The sequence below is a fragment of the Rhinopithecus bieti genome, unplaced genomic scaffold, assembly GCF_001698545.2.
Source record: "Rhinopithecus bieti isolate Rb0 unplaced genomic scaffold, ASM169854v2 scaffold_42532, whole genome shotgun sequence".
In the NCBI taxonomy this organism is placed as follows: domain Eukaryota; kingdom Metazoa; phylum Chordata; class Mammalia; order Primates; family Cercopithecidae; genus Rhinopithecus; species Rhinopithecus bieti.
Genome location: NW_016818301.1, coordinates 2,573,073 through 2,590,731, shown reverse-complemented (window position 1 = coordinate 2,590,731; position 17,659 = coordinate 2,573,073). Strand labels below are relative to the sequence as shown.

At 49.0% G+C, this 17,659-nt stretch overlaps 1 protein-coding gene across 1 annotated transcript in view; it reads left to right on the top strand.

Moving 5' to 3' along the window:
• The first annotated feature begins 6,856 nt into the window (after positions 1-6,856).
• The window catches only part of TXN2 (thioredoxin 2), an 18,046-nt gene continuing 7,243 nt past the window's right edge, over positions 6,857-17,659 (top strand). The window contains exons 1-3 of the mRNA XM_017856894.1: positions 6,857-7,367; positions 8,099-8,361; positions 12,054-12,177. Of these exons, the coding sequence (XP_017712383.1) occupies positions 8,099-8,361; positions 12,054-12,177 (387 nt within the window). The 5' untranslated portion in view covers positions 6,857-7,367. The remainder of the gene's footprint in view (positions 7,368-8,098; positions 8,362-12,053; positions 12,178-17,659) is intronic.

The window sequence follows — 17,659 nt, the reverse complement described above, 5'->3', positions numbered from 1 at the left end:
AAAAAAAAAAAAAAAAAAAAAAAAAAAAAAAAAAAAAAAAACTTACCTTATAGTCAGACATTAAAATTGGCCGGGCACGGTGGCTCAAGCCTGTAATTCCAGCACTTTGAGAGGCTGAGGCGGACAGATCATGAGGTCAGGAGTTTGAGACCAGCCTGGCCAACATAGTGAAACCCCATCTCTACTAACAATACAAAAAAATTAGCCAGGTGTGGTGGTACGCACCTGTAGTCCCAGCTACTCGGGAGGCTGAGGCAGGAGAGTCACTTGAACCTGGGAGGCAGAGGCTGCAGTGAGCTGAGATCTCACCACTGCACTCCAGCCTGGGTGACAGAGTGAGACTCCGTCTCAAAAAATAATAATAAAAATAAAATAAAATTGGATAACTGTGTCTACAAGGTTTTATTAAAATTGAGTTTAACATTAATAGCACACTAATATAAAGGTGAAATGTAGCTTATCTGGTATAAAATCATACAGTAAGCATTGTCAAATACAAAATGGTGTTTGGCTTTCTTTGGCCTAAAAACTAATAAAAATAGATGCTAAAGAGAATTCAGAAGGAAAATGGATATTGCCAGACCAGAGAGAAACATTATCCAAACCCCCTTATGAGGGAAATCTTGTTCCAGCTGCATCAAGGGACCCATTGGGGGCCCCAAGCTGTGTGTGACGCAGTCCTCAGAGTTTATAGGTGCATAGGAATTTATACCCTGGCCAAACAATTGCTTAATATGTAAGAAAACCAATAAACAGACTATAAAAAGATTACCCCTTGGGGGAAGGAGTCCAGGCTTAAGGCCATTCCAAAGTACCCACATTGATTACACAGAGATGCCTCCAACTGATCGTCTAAAGTAGTTATTAGTAATAGTAGATCACCTTACTCATTGGGTAGAAGCTATTTCCTTTTCAAGTACAACTGCTAATAATGTAGTCAAGGCATTAGTTGAAAATATTATACCCAAGTTTAGTTTAATAGAAGACATTAATTCAGATAATAGGACTCATTTCACTGAACATGTCATTAAGAAATTAGCCCAGGTACTGGATATAACATGGGAATATCATACTCCCTGGCACCCACCTTTATCAGGAAGAGTGGAAAGAACAAACTATAAAAAAGCCACCTAACCAAATTAGTCTTAGAGACTCGGTTGCCATGGGCTAGATGTCTTCCCATTGCCCTGTTGAGAATCCAAACTGCTCCTCGGAGAGATGTTGGCTTAGCCCCTTATGAAATGTTGCATGGGTTGCCCTGTTTGCACTCCACTGCTGACATTCCCACGTTCAAAACAAAAGATCAGTTTCTCACAAATTAGATATTTGGTTTATCTTCCACTTTCTCTTCCCTCAGAACTAAAGGTATTTTAGCACAAGTGCCACTCCTAGAGTTTCCAGGACACCAACATCAGCCTTAGGACCACGTCCTTGTCAAAAGATGGAGGGAAGGAAAACTCAAACCGGCTTGGGGAGGATCCTACCTAGTGCTTCTAACTACTGAGACTGCAGTTCGAACAGCAAAAAGAGGATGGACTCATCACACCTGGGTCAAAAGAGCACCATCCCCTTCAGAATCATGGACACTATTCCAGGGCCAACTCCAGCCAAGCTAAAGCTAAAACAGGTTTGATCCTCTTAGATTGCATCTCTTTCTTTTCCCCTTCTACTGCTAGTCCTCTCGTTATTAATGTAACTAGGTCAAGTTCACCCCAAACGATTAACTTTTGATGCTTGCCTTGTGATGCCCTGTGGAGATTTCCCAAACCAAAGGCAACTCTCCACTTCAGAAAAGTATCTTTGTCCTTCCTAGCTCTCCTCAGACTGGAAATCTGTTAACTGGGATGAGTTCGTTTGGGAAGAGTTTGACGAAGATTCCAGTATAAACTGGGAATCTTGTCCTCTTAGAGCAGAGCTTCTCGCCTGAAGTTGATCCAATGCTCTACAAAATACTGAAGAGCGAGAATGGACCGCCCCAATGAGTACCTGCAGTTTCTTAAAACCATTTTACTAAAGGAGTTACCCCTCCCCATTGTCAGCTGAGCCAATGTAATCCAGTACAGATGACCATCTCTCCTCCCTAGAGTTTTTTCCCTTCATTAAGCCATTTCTACTGTATAGGAGCAGAAGTCTCAGGGAAGGACCACATAGGATCCTTTGAAACGCACTTCATTGCCTCCTCGCCTCCTGCACCCCCTTCTCCCTCTCCTAAGTTCTCCGCTAACTAAACCTTCTCTTGTCATATACCCAATGATAAAACCAAAGTAGTTGTTGTAGAGGTTAGAGATTTAAAACAAACTATAGCAATTGAAACAGGGTATCAGGAAGCAAATGCTTGGCTGGAATTGATTAAATATTCTGTTCACACACTAAACAAAAACAACTGTTATGCTTGTGCGACAGGCAGGCCCGAGACCCAAACTGTTCCCTTTCCCCGTGGGTGGTCCTCTCACGGACCAGGCATGAGCTGTATGGTAGCTGTCTTCCAGAGCTCCACAGCCTGGGGCGATGAATCATGCAAGACTCACTGCTGTTCCCTGAGGTCAAGAGCCCTGCAGATCAGCCCCCAAGGGCCATTTGGCCTCCGGCCCTTGATATTAACTTCAGCTCGTGCCTTTCATGGCAGGGGGAAAAGTTAGCATCCCTTGGAGACTTAACAGGGTGCAGTGAAACCAAGCCTTTTCAAGAGCTTGCCAATCAGTCTGCCCTTGTTCATCCCCGAGCAGATGTGTGGTGGTATTGCAGGGGACTATTGCTGGGTACTCTGCCAAGTAATTATAGTAGTACTCGTACTGTAGTCCAACTGGCCATCCCTTTCACCCTAGCAATCCATCAACACGATAAAAAAAGAAAATCATAAGAGAAGTGCCCCACATGGGTCCTTTGACCCCCATGTTTATATAAATGCTATTGGAGTTCCATGAGGAGTACCAGATGAATTTAAAGCCCGAGATCAAATAGCTGCAGGATTTAAGTCAATATTTTCGTGGGTGACAATAAAAACGTAGATTGGATAAATTCCATCTATTATAATCAGCAGTGGTTTATTAATTACGCCAGGGATGCTGTCAAAGGGATAGCAGAATAATTGGGACCCACTAGCCAGATGGCCTGGGAAAACAGAATGGCCCTAGGTATATTAGCTGAAAAAGGAGGTGTTTGTGTTATGATTAAAACTCAGTGTTGTACCTTTATCCCAAACAAGACTGCCCCAACTGGGAGCATAACAAGGGCCTTACAAAGACTTACCGCTTTATCCAATGAACTAGCTAAAATTCTGGAGTCGATAACCCTTTCTCAGGGTGGCTAGAAAGGTGGTTCGGTAAATGGAAAGAAATCATAGCCTCAATTCTTACTTCTCTTGCAGCCATAATGGGTGTACTCATTCTTGTTGGGTGTTGTGTCATACTATGCATCCATGGGCTAGTGCAAAGACTTATAGAAGCAGCGTTTACTAAAACCTCCCTTACCTCTCTCCTCCGCCTTATTCACATCAGCTTTTTCTTTTAGAGGATTAAGTTGAGCAGCAAAGCCAAGACATGTTAAAAAAAGGTTTGAAGAGGAAGTACTATGAAAATTGAAAGGGGGGAAAATGTAGGATATAATAAATTCCTCTTCAAAGGTTTTAGCCTGTAAATTGTTAAGTACAATGAGTTCTGAGAGCCTCTCCAAAGAACCAATGTATCAGTGTGTTCAGCTCCCCTGTTCTTTGTTCTTCATTTTAAAGTAACTTCCTCATTCTTTATGTCTTCTTGCCCCTAGTTTCAGTAAACAATCCCCTTCTAGCTTCTATCACCTGCTCTGACCTGAGTGACCTTTAGTCACCTGGTCCGGAACCATCTTTCCTGTCGAAACTGCTCACCCCACCAGTCTGGCTTATACCCCTGCCCTCTTTAAAATAGCCAATCAGAATTAGCTTAGACTGTGTGGTCCAACCCTAGCCAATAAGGGACCAACACAGCAGTAGGGGCTACCTGCATCAGGGATAAGAACCCCTTCCCCTCCCTTGTTCAGGTGTGCTCTTGCCATTGCTCCATCCACGAGATGCACCCTTCTATAGAAGTAAAATTGCCTTGCTGAGAAAATTTATGTTCGAGTGCTATTTCTTTTGCAGCACCAAAAATGTATTTCTAACAATAATACTTGGGATAACTTGAATGAGGCTGAAACTTCTAAATTAAAGGTTTCTCCCTAACCAGGATGTTGGATTGCATACAGATTACAGGTAAACCAGAATTTGGATCCTGTCATCCCACCCTGCCTTTTTCAAAACTTTTTTTAAAAAAATCTCTGATAGGATCGAACTCATAATATCAAATCCTGTTACACACATCTTGCCTACCCAGTTCCTGAAGGGTGACTGAGCCATTTGTTCCAATAAGGATATGAGATGCTGCAGCAAATAATTTACTGATGCCTAAATATGTGACATCTGCTGCTTTCTCTTTAATTTTTTTTTTTTTTTTTAGGTGGAGTCTCACTCTGCAGCCCAGGCTGGAGTGCAGTGGCATGATCTCAGCTCACTGCAGCCTCTGCCTCCTGGGTTCAAGCAATTCTCCCGCCTCAGCCTCCCGAGTAGCTGGGACTACAGGCGTGTACCACCACACTCGGCTAATCTTTGTATTTTTAGTAGAGATGGCGTTTCACCATGTTGGTCAGGCTGGTCTCGAACTCCTGACCTCAAGTGAACTGCCCGCCTTGGTCTCCCAAAGTGCTGGGATTACAGGTGTGAGCAGCCACGCCTGGCCCCATGTTTGTTTTTTTAAAAAGTTGATTACCACCCACTAAATTAATTTTGCAAACCCACTGATGTCCACATCCTGCAGTTTGAAAACCACTGCAATAAATATTGGTAACAGGTAGAAGTTTTACCCTTAGCCCAGGCTGCCAGTCCTGGCTTCCTTCCCTTTGCCTCACAGCTGTGCCCTGAGCCTGCTCGTGACTAAGCCAGACCCAGGCCTGTTCAGCTCTAGCTGGACAGAGGAGCCATCATGTAGCTGAGAGCCCCTTTGTAGGGCGCCAAGAGCTCAGCCTTCCCTATGTGTCTCACAGGCTTTCCCTGCATGAGTCATCAGGCAGCAATGACATGGATTCTGTCTCTACTGCAACCCACAGCCCAACTATGAGAAAGGCATTATTCTTCCCATTGCTCAGATGAGAAACCTGAGGCTGATCAGGGTGAAGTGACTGTGGGAAAAGGACAAACAGGACTGGTCCTCCTTTGAAATTCAGAATGTGAATTAGGCAGGAAAATTGGCTCTCTACAAAATACTGTGGAAGTGCTGAATAGGACTGATAGGTAACTGTGGAAGAGAAAGTGCTAGAGACACAGAAAAGCAGACTCAAAAATGGGCAGGGCGGCTGGGCACGGTGGCTTATGCCTGTTATCCCAGCACTTTGGGAAGCCGAGGTGAGCAATCACTTAAGGTCAGGAGTTCGAGACCAGCCTGGCCAACATGGTGAAACCCGGTCTGTACCAAAAATATAAAAAATTAGCCAGGTGTGGTGGTGCTCGCCTGTAGTCCCAACTACTTGGGGGGCTGAGGCAGGAGAATCGCTTGAACCCAGGAGGTAGAGGTTGCAGTGAGCCAAGATCATGCCACCGCACTGAAGCCTGGCTACAGAGCAAGACTCCATCTCTCAAAAAAAAAAAAAAAAAAAAAAGAGGCCAGCCGAGGTAGCTCAGGCCTGTAATCCCAGAACTTTGGGAGGCCTACGTGGGCGGATCATGAGGTCAATAGATGGAGACCATCCTGGCCAACATGGTGAAACTCCGTCTCTATTAAAAATACAAAAATTAGCTGGGCATGGTGAGGCACGCCTGTAGTCCCAACTACTAGGGAGGCTTAGGGAGAAGAATCCCTTGAACCCAGGAGGCAGAGGTTGCAGTGAGCCGAGATCGCGCCACTGCACTCCAGCCTGGACAACAAGAGTGAGACTCCGTCTCAAAAAAAGAAAAAATTCTTGATCGACAATTGAGAAACTGCCTGTTCTTTTCCTTTAAAAACGCTCTTTCAGTTGCTGCTAATCCAAGTGTATATTCAGGACAACTTGAATCTCTGCTCCAAGTTGCAGTCTTCGAACTTGACCCAAATTAAACTCCCTGCTTAAATTAAGCTCGCCTCAGTTTTTATTTGTTTTCCTTTAGGTGGACACAGACGAGGGCCATTTAAGGATGACCCCTCAAATCCGGGGTGAGTTCTTTTACATATAAAGGGCACCATGCCTTTGAGGAGCTTAGCTTTACTTATTAAATGAAGAAACAGAACCTGTCAACATCTGTAGGAAGTGGACGGCGCCAGTTATAAACAGGAGGCCAGGCAAAGTGACTCACGCCTGTAATCCCAGCACTTTGGGAAGCTGAAGCGGGCGGATCACTTGAGCTCAGGAGTTCCAGACTAGCCTGGCCAACATGGCGAAACTCCATCTTTATTAAAAATACAAAAATTAGCCCGGCGTGATGGCGCGCGCCTGTAATCTCAGCTACCTGGCAGGCTGAGGCAGAGGAATCATTTGAACCCGGGAGTTGGATGTTGCAGTGAGCCGAGATCGCGCCACTGCAACTCCAGCCTAGGGGAGCGAGACTCTGTCATTAACCAATAAATAAATATAATTAAAATCAAGCAACAGGAGTTAACAAAATCAAAAACCACGGGGACCTCTCAACTGCCTTTTCTCCCTTAAGTACCCTCCATTGCTACCCCTGCGCCATCACCTCCTCTTCCGGTCCCTCCTTTAGGGCCCGCCCACCCCTTCCGGTTCCGCCCCGCGCCAGCCTTCTTTCCGACCAGGGCCTGCCAGCCTCTTTCAATCCCTCCCCCGTCGACCTGCCCATTGCTTCCGGTCCCTAGCTGAGGCCCTGCCCTTTCAGCTGTGCCTCCTCCCGCCATTCCCATTGGCGGAAAATCTCAGACGCTCCTCAAATTAGAGAGGGATCGGTCTGGCGCTGTGGCTCAGGCCGGTAATCCCAACACTTTGGGAGGCCGAGGCGGGCGGATCACGAAGTCAAGAGATGGAGAGCATCCTGGCCAATATGGTGAAACCCCGTCTTTACTAAAAATACAAAAATTAGCTGGGCGTGGTGGCGTGCGCCTCTAGTCCCGGCTACTCGGGAGGCCAAGGCAGGAGAATCGCTTGAACCCGGGAGGCGGAGGTTGCAGTCAGCCGAGATCGCGCCACCGCACCCCAGCCTGGGGACAGAGCGAGACTCCGTCTCAAAAAAAAAAAAATTCGAGAGGGACGGTGTTCCGCCTGCCCGTCCCCGGAAGTGACGTTAATGTCCGCCTCCCTGAGGAAGTGACGACAGGAGTGCCCTTGACAGGCAGGGAGGGCTAAGCTGTGCATCCCTCCGCTCGCGTTGCAGGGAGGTAGGAGCCCTGTGGGGCTGGCTCGAAGTGGTGTAGTGACTGAGGCATGCCGCGACCGCGTTCCTGCGCAGGCTGGCGGCCGGGCGGCCGGGCGGGGGGACCTGGCTCGCCGGAGAGCCGGGGTCCCTGGTGGCGTCCGATTTTTCCCAGTTCCCTCCATTCATGTCCCTTCTTTATTAGTTCCCTCCAGTACATGTCTCTTCGTTTTTGGTTCCTATCATACTCTTAGTTCCTCCTTCAATTGTTGCGTTTCATCTTTTCAGACGACCCTGGGTTCCAGTGTTGGCTGTCATTTAATAGTGGGGTTACTTTGGGCATGTCACTTAACTTACTTGAGCCTCGGATGCCTTTCCTTACTTGCAATGTGGGCAGTACAATAGCAACTTCCTCAGAGTTGCTGTAGGAAGATCAATAATATATGTAAGGTACTTGGTCCTTACATAAATTATTAAATGTTGGTTTCTCCCTCCCGTTCTTCTGTTATAATCTAAATCCCGATTTCTTTTTGGTTGTGAAGCCAATTTTCCTGTCCTTCTGGTTTGCCTAGCTATTCCTTTCCCTTGATTCTCAGCGTCCTCACTTCTACGCTACAAATCTTACATATTATTTCCTTGCATTTTGCTTCCCACTCTGCCTCTTCTTGAGCCCCGAGTACTTCCCAAATCTCTTTATTTTTCTAGTGTGTCAACTTCCTTTTGTATGCCCCAATTCTTCTGCCTCTTCCCTCACAGATGGCTCAGCGACTTCTCCTAAGGAGGTTCCTGGCCTCCGTCATCTCCGGGAAGCCCTCTCAGGGTCGGTGGCCACCCCTCACTTCCAGAACCCTGCAGACCCCACAATGCAGTCCTGGTGGCCTGACTATAACACCCAACCCAGGCCGAACAATATACACCACCAGGATCTCCTTGACCACCTTTAATATCCAGGATGGACCTGACTTTCAAGACCGAGTGGTCAACAGTGAGACACCAGTGGTTGTGGATTTCCACGCACAGTGAGTATTGGGGGTCCACAGAAGACTAGGGTTCTACTTGTTCAAGTATTTATTGAATGTCTGCTATGTTCTATGCTGCTCATATGTAGACTCAATATACAGACTGGTCAGGCCCAGTCCCTGCCCTCAAGGGGAGTACAGTCTAATAGAAGACAGATGAGTGAACAGTCTGCAAAGCTGACTGCAGTTAGTGCTGGGAAACACATGTTCTGTTTCTTAATGCCCAGAAAGCTCAGCATCATCTTCAGCGTGGACCAGAGTTGGAAAAATATGACTGTCACCTTGCCATGAAAACTGCAAGAAGGGCTGGCAAAAAGTTATCAGTGTCGGCCAGGCGCGGTGGCTCACACCTGTAGTCCCAGCACTTTGGGAGGCTGAGGCAGGCAGATCACCTGAGGTCAGGAGTTCGAGACCAGCCTGGCCAACATGGTGAAACCCCATCTCTACTAAAAATACAAAATTAGCCAGGCATGGTGGTGCACACCTGTAATCCCAGCTACTTGGGAGGCTGAGGCAGGAAAATCACTTGAACCTAGGAGGCAGAGGTTGCAGTGTGCCGAGATCATGCCATTGCACTCCAGCCTGGGCATTGCACTCCAGCCTGGGCAAAAAAAGCGAAACTCCGTCTCAAAAAAAAAAAAAAAAAAGGTTAGTGTCATTATCGTGGTGCCCAAGCATATGGGGCATAGGAAGGAGTTTCCTTTCAGTGCTGTCTGAGTTTGCTTTAGTGATATTTAAGTCCCTCTGGCCTTCTGATTTTAGCCTGGCCTTTTTCATTTCTAGACCTTTGGGGCCTGGCTAGACACCCAACTACACAAAAACTGGACAAAGCCCTCTGAATGAGGCATCCTGGGAGAAACCAGTGTAGCATAAGTTAAAAATTCAGGGGCCTTCAGGTTGGGCACAGTGGCTCACACCTATAATCCCAGTACTCTCAGGGGCCAAGGCGGGTGGATTACCTGAGGTCAGGAGTTCGAGACCTGCCTGGCTAACATGGCGAAACCCCGTCTCTACTAAAAATACGAAAATTAGCTGGGCCCGGTGGCGGGCACCTGTAATCGCAGCTACTCAAGAGGCTGAGGCAGGAGAATCACTTGAACCTGGGAGGTGGAGGTTGCAGTGAGCTGAGATCGCACCATTGCACTCCAGCCTGGGTGACAGAGGGAAATTCCATCTCAAAAAAAAAAAGAAAGAAAGGAAGGAAGAAAAGAAATTGAAGGGCCTTCTGATCAGGTCTCTGACAGATTGTTCTGCCATCTTTCCAGTTGTTTCTCTGACTCACCCTGTGGCCTTGGGCAGGCCGCTTGATATCTTTGTGCTCCCTTCTTCACTTGTAATAGGAGATAAGGTCTTGTACACTGGGTTTTTAGGTGTTATGAGTTGTTTTTGTTTTTCTTCTTTTAGAGACAAGGTCTCACTCTGTCACCCAGGCTAGAATGTAGACTGCAGTAGTGTGATCACGACTCACTGCAGTCTCTACCTCCTGATCTCAAGCAATCTTCCCACCTTGGCCTCCCAAAGTGCTGGTATTACAGGCGTGAACCACTGCGCCAGGCCTGAGGGGTTTTTTTCTTTTTTTGTTTTTGAGACAGAGTCTCATTCACCCAGGCTGGACTGCAGTGGCTCGATCAGCTCACTGCAACCTCCGCCTCCCGAGTTAAGACGATTCTTCTGCCTCAGCCTCCCAAGTAATTGGGACTACTAGTGCCTGCCATCACACCCAGATAATTTTTTTTGTATTTTTGGTAGAGATGGGGTTTCGCCATATCGGCCAGGCTGGTCTCTTGAACTCCTGACTACAGGTGACCCCCACCCCCACCACCTCGGCCACCCAAAGTGCTGGGATTACAGGTGTGAACCATTACTCCCAGCCTATTTTCTGCATTTAAAACCCTCAGGCCTGACTGGGTGTGGTGTGCACAACCACACCTACTGCTCAGGAGGCTGAGGCAGGAGAATTACTTGAATCCAGGAGGCGGAGCTTGCAGTGAGCCAAGATCGTGCCGTTGCACTCCAGCCTGGGCAACAGAGTGAGACTCCATCTCAAAAATAGACAAGTAAGTAATGAGAATAAAATAGCAGTTGTCAGCCAGGGGTTTGTGAAAGGTGGAACTGTTTTGGCCTGCTGGTATAGTGAGCGTTCCAGAGAGGGCTTCCGAAATGCACAATGCCTCATTTTGTTTGGTAAGGAAGTGGGGTGTGAGTTGTTCATTCATTGCCAGGCACTGTCCTTGGTGCCACATACACAGAGATGACAGCACCAGGCCTGTCCTGGATGAGCTTCCCCAGCGAGAGGGGAACCTGTGATCAGGGCAGTGATGGTGGTCAATTCAGGCGCTGTGGGATCACAGAGTAGCCTGTGGGTGAAAGAAAACACTTTCTTTTTTTTTTTGAGACAGAATCTCTGTCGCCCAGGCTGGAGTGCAGTGGCATAATCTCAGCTCACTTCAACCTCCACCTCCCAGGTTCAAGCGATTCTCCTGCCTCAGCCTTCCTAGTAGCTGGGATTACAGGCGCGCACCACCACTCCTGACTAATTTTTGTATTTTTGGTAGAGACGAGGTTTTACCATGTTGTTGGCCAGGCTGGTCTCGAACTCCTGACCTCAGGTGATCCGCCTGCCTCGGCCTCCCAAAGTGCTGGAATTATAAGCGTGGGTCACCGCACCTGGGCAAAGAAAACATTTTCAACACAGCTTTGGGTTATGATCGATCCTGGATGTGCTTCTCTAATCTTGCACAGGTTTCTTAACTCATATGGCCTTCAATTTCTTTGGAAGGTGCATTCTCTTTGCAGAGTTGAGGGGTGTGTTTGGTAAGAGCAGAAAAAGTGCTTGTCCAGGGACTGGCGCGTTATAGACACTCCTGGCCATTGGTTCCCCTCCTTTTAGTTCTGAGTCCACATGGTGTTTGAAATAACCCCGCAGCTTCCAACGCATGCTTACCCACATTGTCTTAGTTGATCTCTCCTGATAGCTTTGAGAGCCATAATCTCTCTTTTTCAGGTGAAGAAAATAGGGCCCCAGAATAATCAGCTGGTTGGTGAGGAGCCTCTGTTTGAACCTTTTAACTTCCAATCCCATGTTCTTTTATATGACAGTATATTTATCTGAAATATACTGAAATAAGTCCCTTTTATTCTAAGAGTCTTCTGATGAGGCCTGTGTTTTAGAAGTCTGGGATCTGTGAAGATTTCCCATGTGCAGAATCTCCTGGCATTACCATTTGGTTTGTTAATTTTTATTTTATTATTATTATTATTATATTTTATTTTGTGAGACGGAGTCTCACTCTGTTGCCCAGGCTGGAGTGCAGTGGCACAATCTCGGCTCACTGCAAGCTCCACCTCCCGGGTTCACGCCATTTTCCTGCCTCAGCCTCCCGAGTAGCTGGGACTACAGGTGCCTGCCACCATGCCTGGCTGATTTTTTGTATTTTTAGTAGAGACGGGGTTTCACCGTATTAGCCAGGATGGTCTCGATCTCCTGACCTTGTGGTCCGCCCGCCTGGACCTCCCAAAGTGCTAGGATTACAGGCATGAGCCACCGCGTCCGGCCTGTGTTAATTTTTAAACATGGTAGACAGAGATAATAAGGGTAAAATATTCCTTGGAAAGATGCAGGTCTGGGAAGCCAGTAGGGGATGCTGAGCGGTCTTTTGACTGACTGGACGCTTCCTTTCTCACCTTTTGAGGTGGTGTGGGCCCTGCAAGATCCTGGGGCCGAGGTTAGAGAAGATGGTGGCCAAACAGCACGGGAAGGTGGTGATGGCCAAGGTGGATATTGATGACCACACAGACCTCGCCATTGAGTATGAGGTATGGATTGACAGGGGGTTGCCACAGGGCAGCCAGTGTAGGGGGTGTCGGGCCCAGGGGTAGCTGGTGTAGGAGATATCTTGGGGAGCACCAGGTAGCCAGTAAGCAAGGTCTCTTGGTTTTTCCAGAGCTTTTTTTTTTTTGAGACGGAGTCTCACTGTCACCCGGGCTAGAATGCAATGGTGTGATCTTGGCTTATTGCAGCCTCTGGCTCCCAGGTTCACGCGATTCTCTTGCCTCAGCCTCCCAAGTAGCAGGGACTACAGGCGCACACTACCACACCCGGCTAATTTTTTGTATTTTTAGTAGAGACAGGGTATCACCATGGTGGCCAGACTGGTCTCGAACTCCTGACCTCATGATCCGCCCACCTCAGCCTCCCAAAGTGCTGGGATTATAGGCATGAGCCACCACACCCAGCCTGTTTTTCCAGAGCTTTTAGGAGCTCAGAGCACTTTGTAGAGGTGGCTGTTGATCCTCTGAGCCACCTGTCTCTCTTCGCCACCTTCAGGAAGTAGATAGTATGACCCGAAAACACCAGGTCATTCTCTTAGTCTCGGACATTGGTACATTCCTTTATTCATCTACCCACATGTTCAATGAGCACTCATTTGGGAGCTCGATGTGCAAGCATTTGTGATTCTGATACAAATAAGATGAGATCTTGTCTCCAAGCAACTCCTAGAGAACAGCAGGTAGAAAGATCATCTCAGTGTAGGGTGAGGAGTGCTAAAAGAAGAGACGCATAAAGGAAGAAGGGACTGTTTGCTTGTGGGGGAGCTGGAGGGGAAAGGAATGCTTCACGTTAGAGAGAACCTCTGAGTCGAGCCATGAAGGATGCTCGGAGAAGGAGGAAGGGTTGAGGAAACAGCATGCACAAAGACATGGAGTCATCTCACTTGGTTGGTTGGTTGGTTTGTCCATTTATTCAGCAGATACTTGAGAGTCCCTCGAGTGCCAGGTACTGTTACTTGGTGTTGAGGATAAGGCAGTGAACAAAACTGACAAAAAGTCTCTGCCTTCATGGAGTCTCCATTCTAGTATTTTAAATCAGGGGTCGGCGAACTTTATCTCTAAAGGACCAGTTGGTATTTGAGGCCTTGCAGGGCAGTGGTCTCTGCTACAACCATTCAGCCGTGCTCATAGCCGAAAGCAGCCATAGATACTACACAAACAAATGGGCGTGACTGTGTTCCAATAAAACTTTATTTACAAAAAGCAAGCAGTAGGCTGTATTGGGCCTGTAAACTATAGTTTGCTGACCCCTGTTTTAGATAATAAGTTCAATGGAGAAAAATACATCAGGAAAAGGGGACGGGAGTACTGAGTATGGGGCAGGGTTTTTTTTTTTTTGAGACAGAGTCTCGCTCTGTCGCCCAGGCTGGAGTGCGGTGGCGCGATCTCGGCTCACTGCAAGCTCCACCTCCCGGGTTCACGCCATTCTCCTGCCTCAGCCTCCCGAGTAGCTGGGACTACAGGCGCCCGCCACCTCGCCCAGCTGGTTTTTTTGTAATTTTTAGTAGAGATGGGGTTTCACCGTGTTAGCCAGGATGGTCTTGATCTCCTGACCCTGGTGATCCGCCCGTCTCAGCCTCCCAAAGTGCTGGGATTACAGGCTTGAACCATCATGCCCGGCCAGGGTTTCTTTTTTTGAGACAGAGTTTTGCTCTTGTCGCCCAGGCTGGAGTGCAATGGTGCAATCTCAGCTCACTGCAACCTCTGCCTCCCGGGTTCAAGCAATTCTCCTGCCCCAGCCTCCCGAGTAACTGGGATTACAGGCACATGCCACCACGCCCAGCTAATTTTCTGTATTTTTAGTAGAAACGAGGTTTCACCATGTTAGCCAGGCTGATCTCAATCTCCTGACTTCAGGTTATCCGCCTGCCTTGGCCTCCCAAGGTGCTGGGATTACAGGCGTGAGCCACCGCGCCCAGCAGGTTTCTTTTTTAAAGGGTATGCTAGGGTAGATCTCCCTGAGAAGGTGACCTTTGAGCAAAAACAGGAAGGAAGTGAGTGAAGCATGTGGGTCTTTGGAAGAACTATTGAGGCAAAGCAAAATCCCTGAGGTCTGATGAGCCTGGGTTGCTTATAGGCCAGCAGGGGCCAGGTGCCTGGAGGTGTCTGGGGTGGGGGCATCCTCTGGGGCTTGGAGACCACTGCCTGGAGAAAGGGGAGAGGCCCACTTTGCCTGGGTGGCCAGAGTGAAGGGCCAAGCATGGAGCTGGGGAAAGCAGACTGCAGCTGGATTGGGTGGGTCTCTGGATAGCCGTGCTGAAGGTAGCGCTGTTGCAGAGCCGAGGGCGCTCCTGGCAGCCTCGGGCCCAGTCTGGCTCACAGACGCTTTTAGTCTGGCACTCAAAGTATTTTAAAGTAATAGGAACCAGATGCTGATATATGAAACTCCGATGTCATGTGAAAATCTGGATTTCTGATTTTCTTGAAATACCTTAACCTGGCCAGAGTGAGCCTTCACCCCTCCCTCCTTCCTCCTCCATGTAACAAGTGAATGAAAGAGGCCTCTGTCTTCCTCAGAGTTTACAAGTCCAGGTTTCATTCTCACTAGACCAGCTCAGGCCGGGCGCAGTGGCTCAAGCCTGTAATCCCAGCACTTTGGGAGGCCGAGACGGGCGGATCACGAGGTCAGGAGATCGAGACCATCCTGGCTAACATGGTGAAACACCGTCTCTACTAAAAAATACAAACAGCTAGCCGGGCGAGGTGGCGGGCGCCTGTAGTCCCAGCTACTCGGGAGGCTGAGGCAGGAGAATGGCGTAAACCCGGGGGGCGGAGCTTGCAGTGAGCTGAGATCTGGCCACTGCACTCCAGCCCGGGCGACAGAGCGAGACTCCGTCTCAAAAAAAAAAAAAAACTAGACCAGCTCAAATAGAGGCACCCATCCCTGAACCAGTGCTCTGTGGCAGGAAATGGGTGGTGGGGGCAGGGTGAGAACAGACTGGCCACCCCTTGAGCTAGGCAGGGAGTGGGGAGTGACTACCCAAAGGAATATCAGTCTGCAATGACCAGAAGCAGGGAAGAGGGAGACCAGGCAGACAAACGCGATGGCCACTGCAGGTAGCCGCTGGAGCAGGCCTGCCTTGGGAGTTAGTAACTGAGGGCTGCTTACAGGGGCTGCGGGAGGGGTGAGTCACTTTTTCAAAAAGTTTGGCCACTGACTGCTCAGTGAGGGAGGTGTCTATCTGCCCATTTGGACGCCCCTTGCTTTCCCCTGCCTGGCCATGCCTCGGGTAAGAGCCCGGACTGGGGCTCCTAGGGCCTCCCACAGGTCACGCGTGGGCTTCAGATGTCTCAGGCCTCCTGGGTTTGCCAGACACCACATCATAACTATTCAGCAGACACCACCTGAGGGCCAGCCATGTGCAGGGATTATGGTAACTACTGCAGATGCTAAGAAGCCCATAGGCCCTGCCCCAGTGTCTCGTGGGGTGGCAAGAATGCTGAGGACTGTCCCCAGGAGGCTGTTGTGGGAGTGGGCACCGAAGGCCTGTGGTAAAGCCTCGTGAGTGAGAGGGAGATGCCTCTTGTGGAATCCTCTCAATCTCTCCCCGCCGCTGCCACCCCTCCACTGCCTGGGGACTGCGCTATCACACAGAAAGTCCTCAAGGCTGCTGGGCCCACATCGCTTGGTCTCAGCCGTGTTGTTTTGCCAAACCCTGGTCTGACATCATTGCAGGGTTTAGGAAGCTCCAGCCAGGGTTCTTCCTGACCCACTCCCTCCCTCCCTCCTTCCCTCCCTCCCTCCCTCCCTCCCTCCCTTCCTTCCTTCCTTCCTTCCTTCCTCTTTTCTTTCTGAAGAGAGCCTGAGGAACAAGTTTCCTCCAAGAGAACTACAGTGCCCCCATGACGGCTTTCTTTAAAGCCTAAAGTCCTTTTTCTTTTTTGAGATGGAGTCTCACTCTGTCGCCCAGACTGGAGTACAGTGGCATGATCCCGGTTCCCTGCAACCTCCACTTCTCGAGTTCAAGCGATTCTCCTATCTCAGACTCCCAAGTAGCTGGGATTACAGGCCCCAGCCACCACGCCCAGCTAATTTTTGTAGTTTTAATGGAAGAGAGGGTTTCACCATGTTGGTCAGGCTGGTCTCAGACTCTTGATATCGGGTGATCAGCCCGCCTCGGCATCCCGAAATGCTAGGATTACGGGCGTGCACCACCACGCCTGGCCTAATTTTTGTATTTTTAGTAGAGATGGGGTTTCACCATGTTGACCAGGCTGGTTTCAAACTCCTGACCCCAAGTGATTGACCCGCCTCAGCCTCCCAGAGTGCTGGGATTCCAGGCATGAGCCACCACTCCCGACCGTCCAGTCCTTTTTCAAATGTTGGTTGACCTTGTTGGAAAAGCGGCTTTAGACCAAGTGCAGTGGCTCACACCTGTAATCCCAGCAGTTTAGGAGACTAAGGTGGATGAATCACCTGAGGTCAGGAGTTCAAGACTAGCCTGGCCGGCATAGTGAAACCCTGTCTCTATTAAAAATACAAAAATTAGTGCTGTGTAGTGGTGGGCACCTGTAGTGCCAGCTACTCAGGAGGCTGAGGCAGGAGAATCACTTAAACCCAGCAGGTGGAGGTGGCGGTGAGCTGAGATCACGCCACTGCACTGCATCCTGGGTGACAGAGTGAGACTCCTTGAAAAAAGAAAAGAAGAAAAACTGCTTTAAGTAAATTATATTCAGGGAATTATGCGCTTCTCCCGGAGCTCTCATGACACCCTCCCCGCCCCCCGCACACACCCTCAGGTAAGTCTCCTTCCTCACACAAATTGCTCCCCTTGAACCACTTTACGCTTTAACTGCCCACCCTAGGACTTCACTGGCTGCCAAGGGAGAGCGAAGGGAAAGTCCCTCAGGGCCTTGGGGTTCAATGCCCCAGCCCCTCTCCCTCACACTCGGCACTGCCCTGGCTTAGCAAGATGCAAGACTCTCCACTCTTCTGCCTCTACCTGCCACTCTCCTGACCATCCCAACCTTGCCAGCTCGTGGGGAAGGCAGGGAGAGAATGGGCCAGGAGTGGACCCTCGGCCTTTGTGCTTTCCTCTTGGGCTTCTGCTTCTCACCTCACACTTAGAGGTGTTATCCTTTTATTTTCTCATCTTTTAGAAGATATGAGTGCCTTTTGTTTTTTTTTGAGATAGAGTTTTGCTTTTGTTGCCCAGGCTGGAGTGTAGTGGCGCCATCTTGGCTCGCCGCAACCTCCGCCTCCCAGGTTCAAGCGATTCTCCTGCCTCAGCCTCCCGAGTAGCTGGGATTACAGGCGCCCACCACCACGCCTGGCTAATTTTGTATTTTTTGGTAGACATGGGGTTTCTCCATGTTGGTCAGGCTGGTCTCGAACTCCTGACCTCAGTTGATCTACCCACCTCCGCCTTTCAGAGTCCTGGGATTACAGGCGTGTGAGCCACCGCGCCCAGCCCTGCATTTCTTTTTTGTTTGTTTCATTTAAAAAAAAAAAATTGGCCGGGCACGG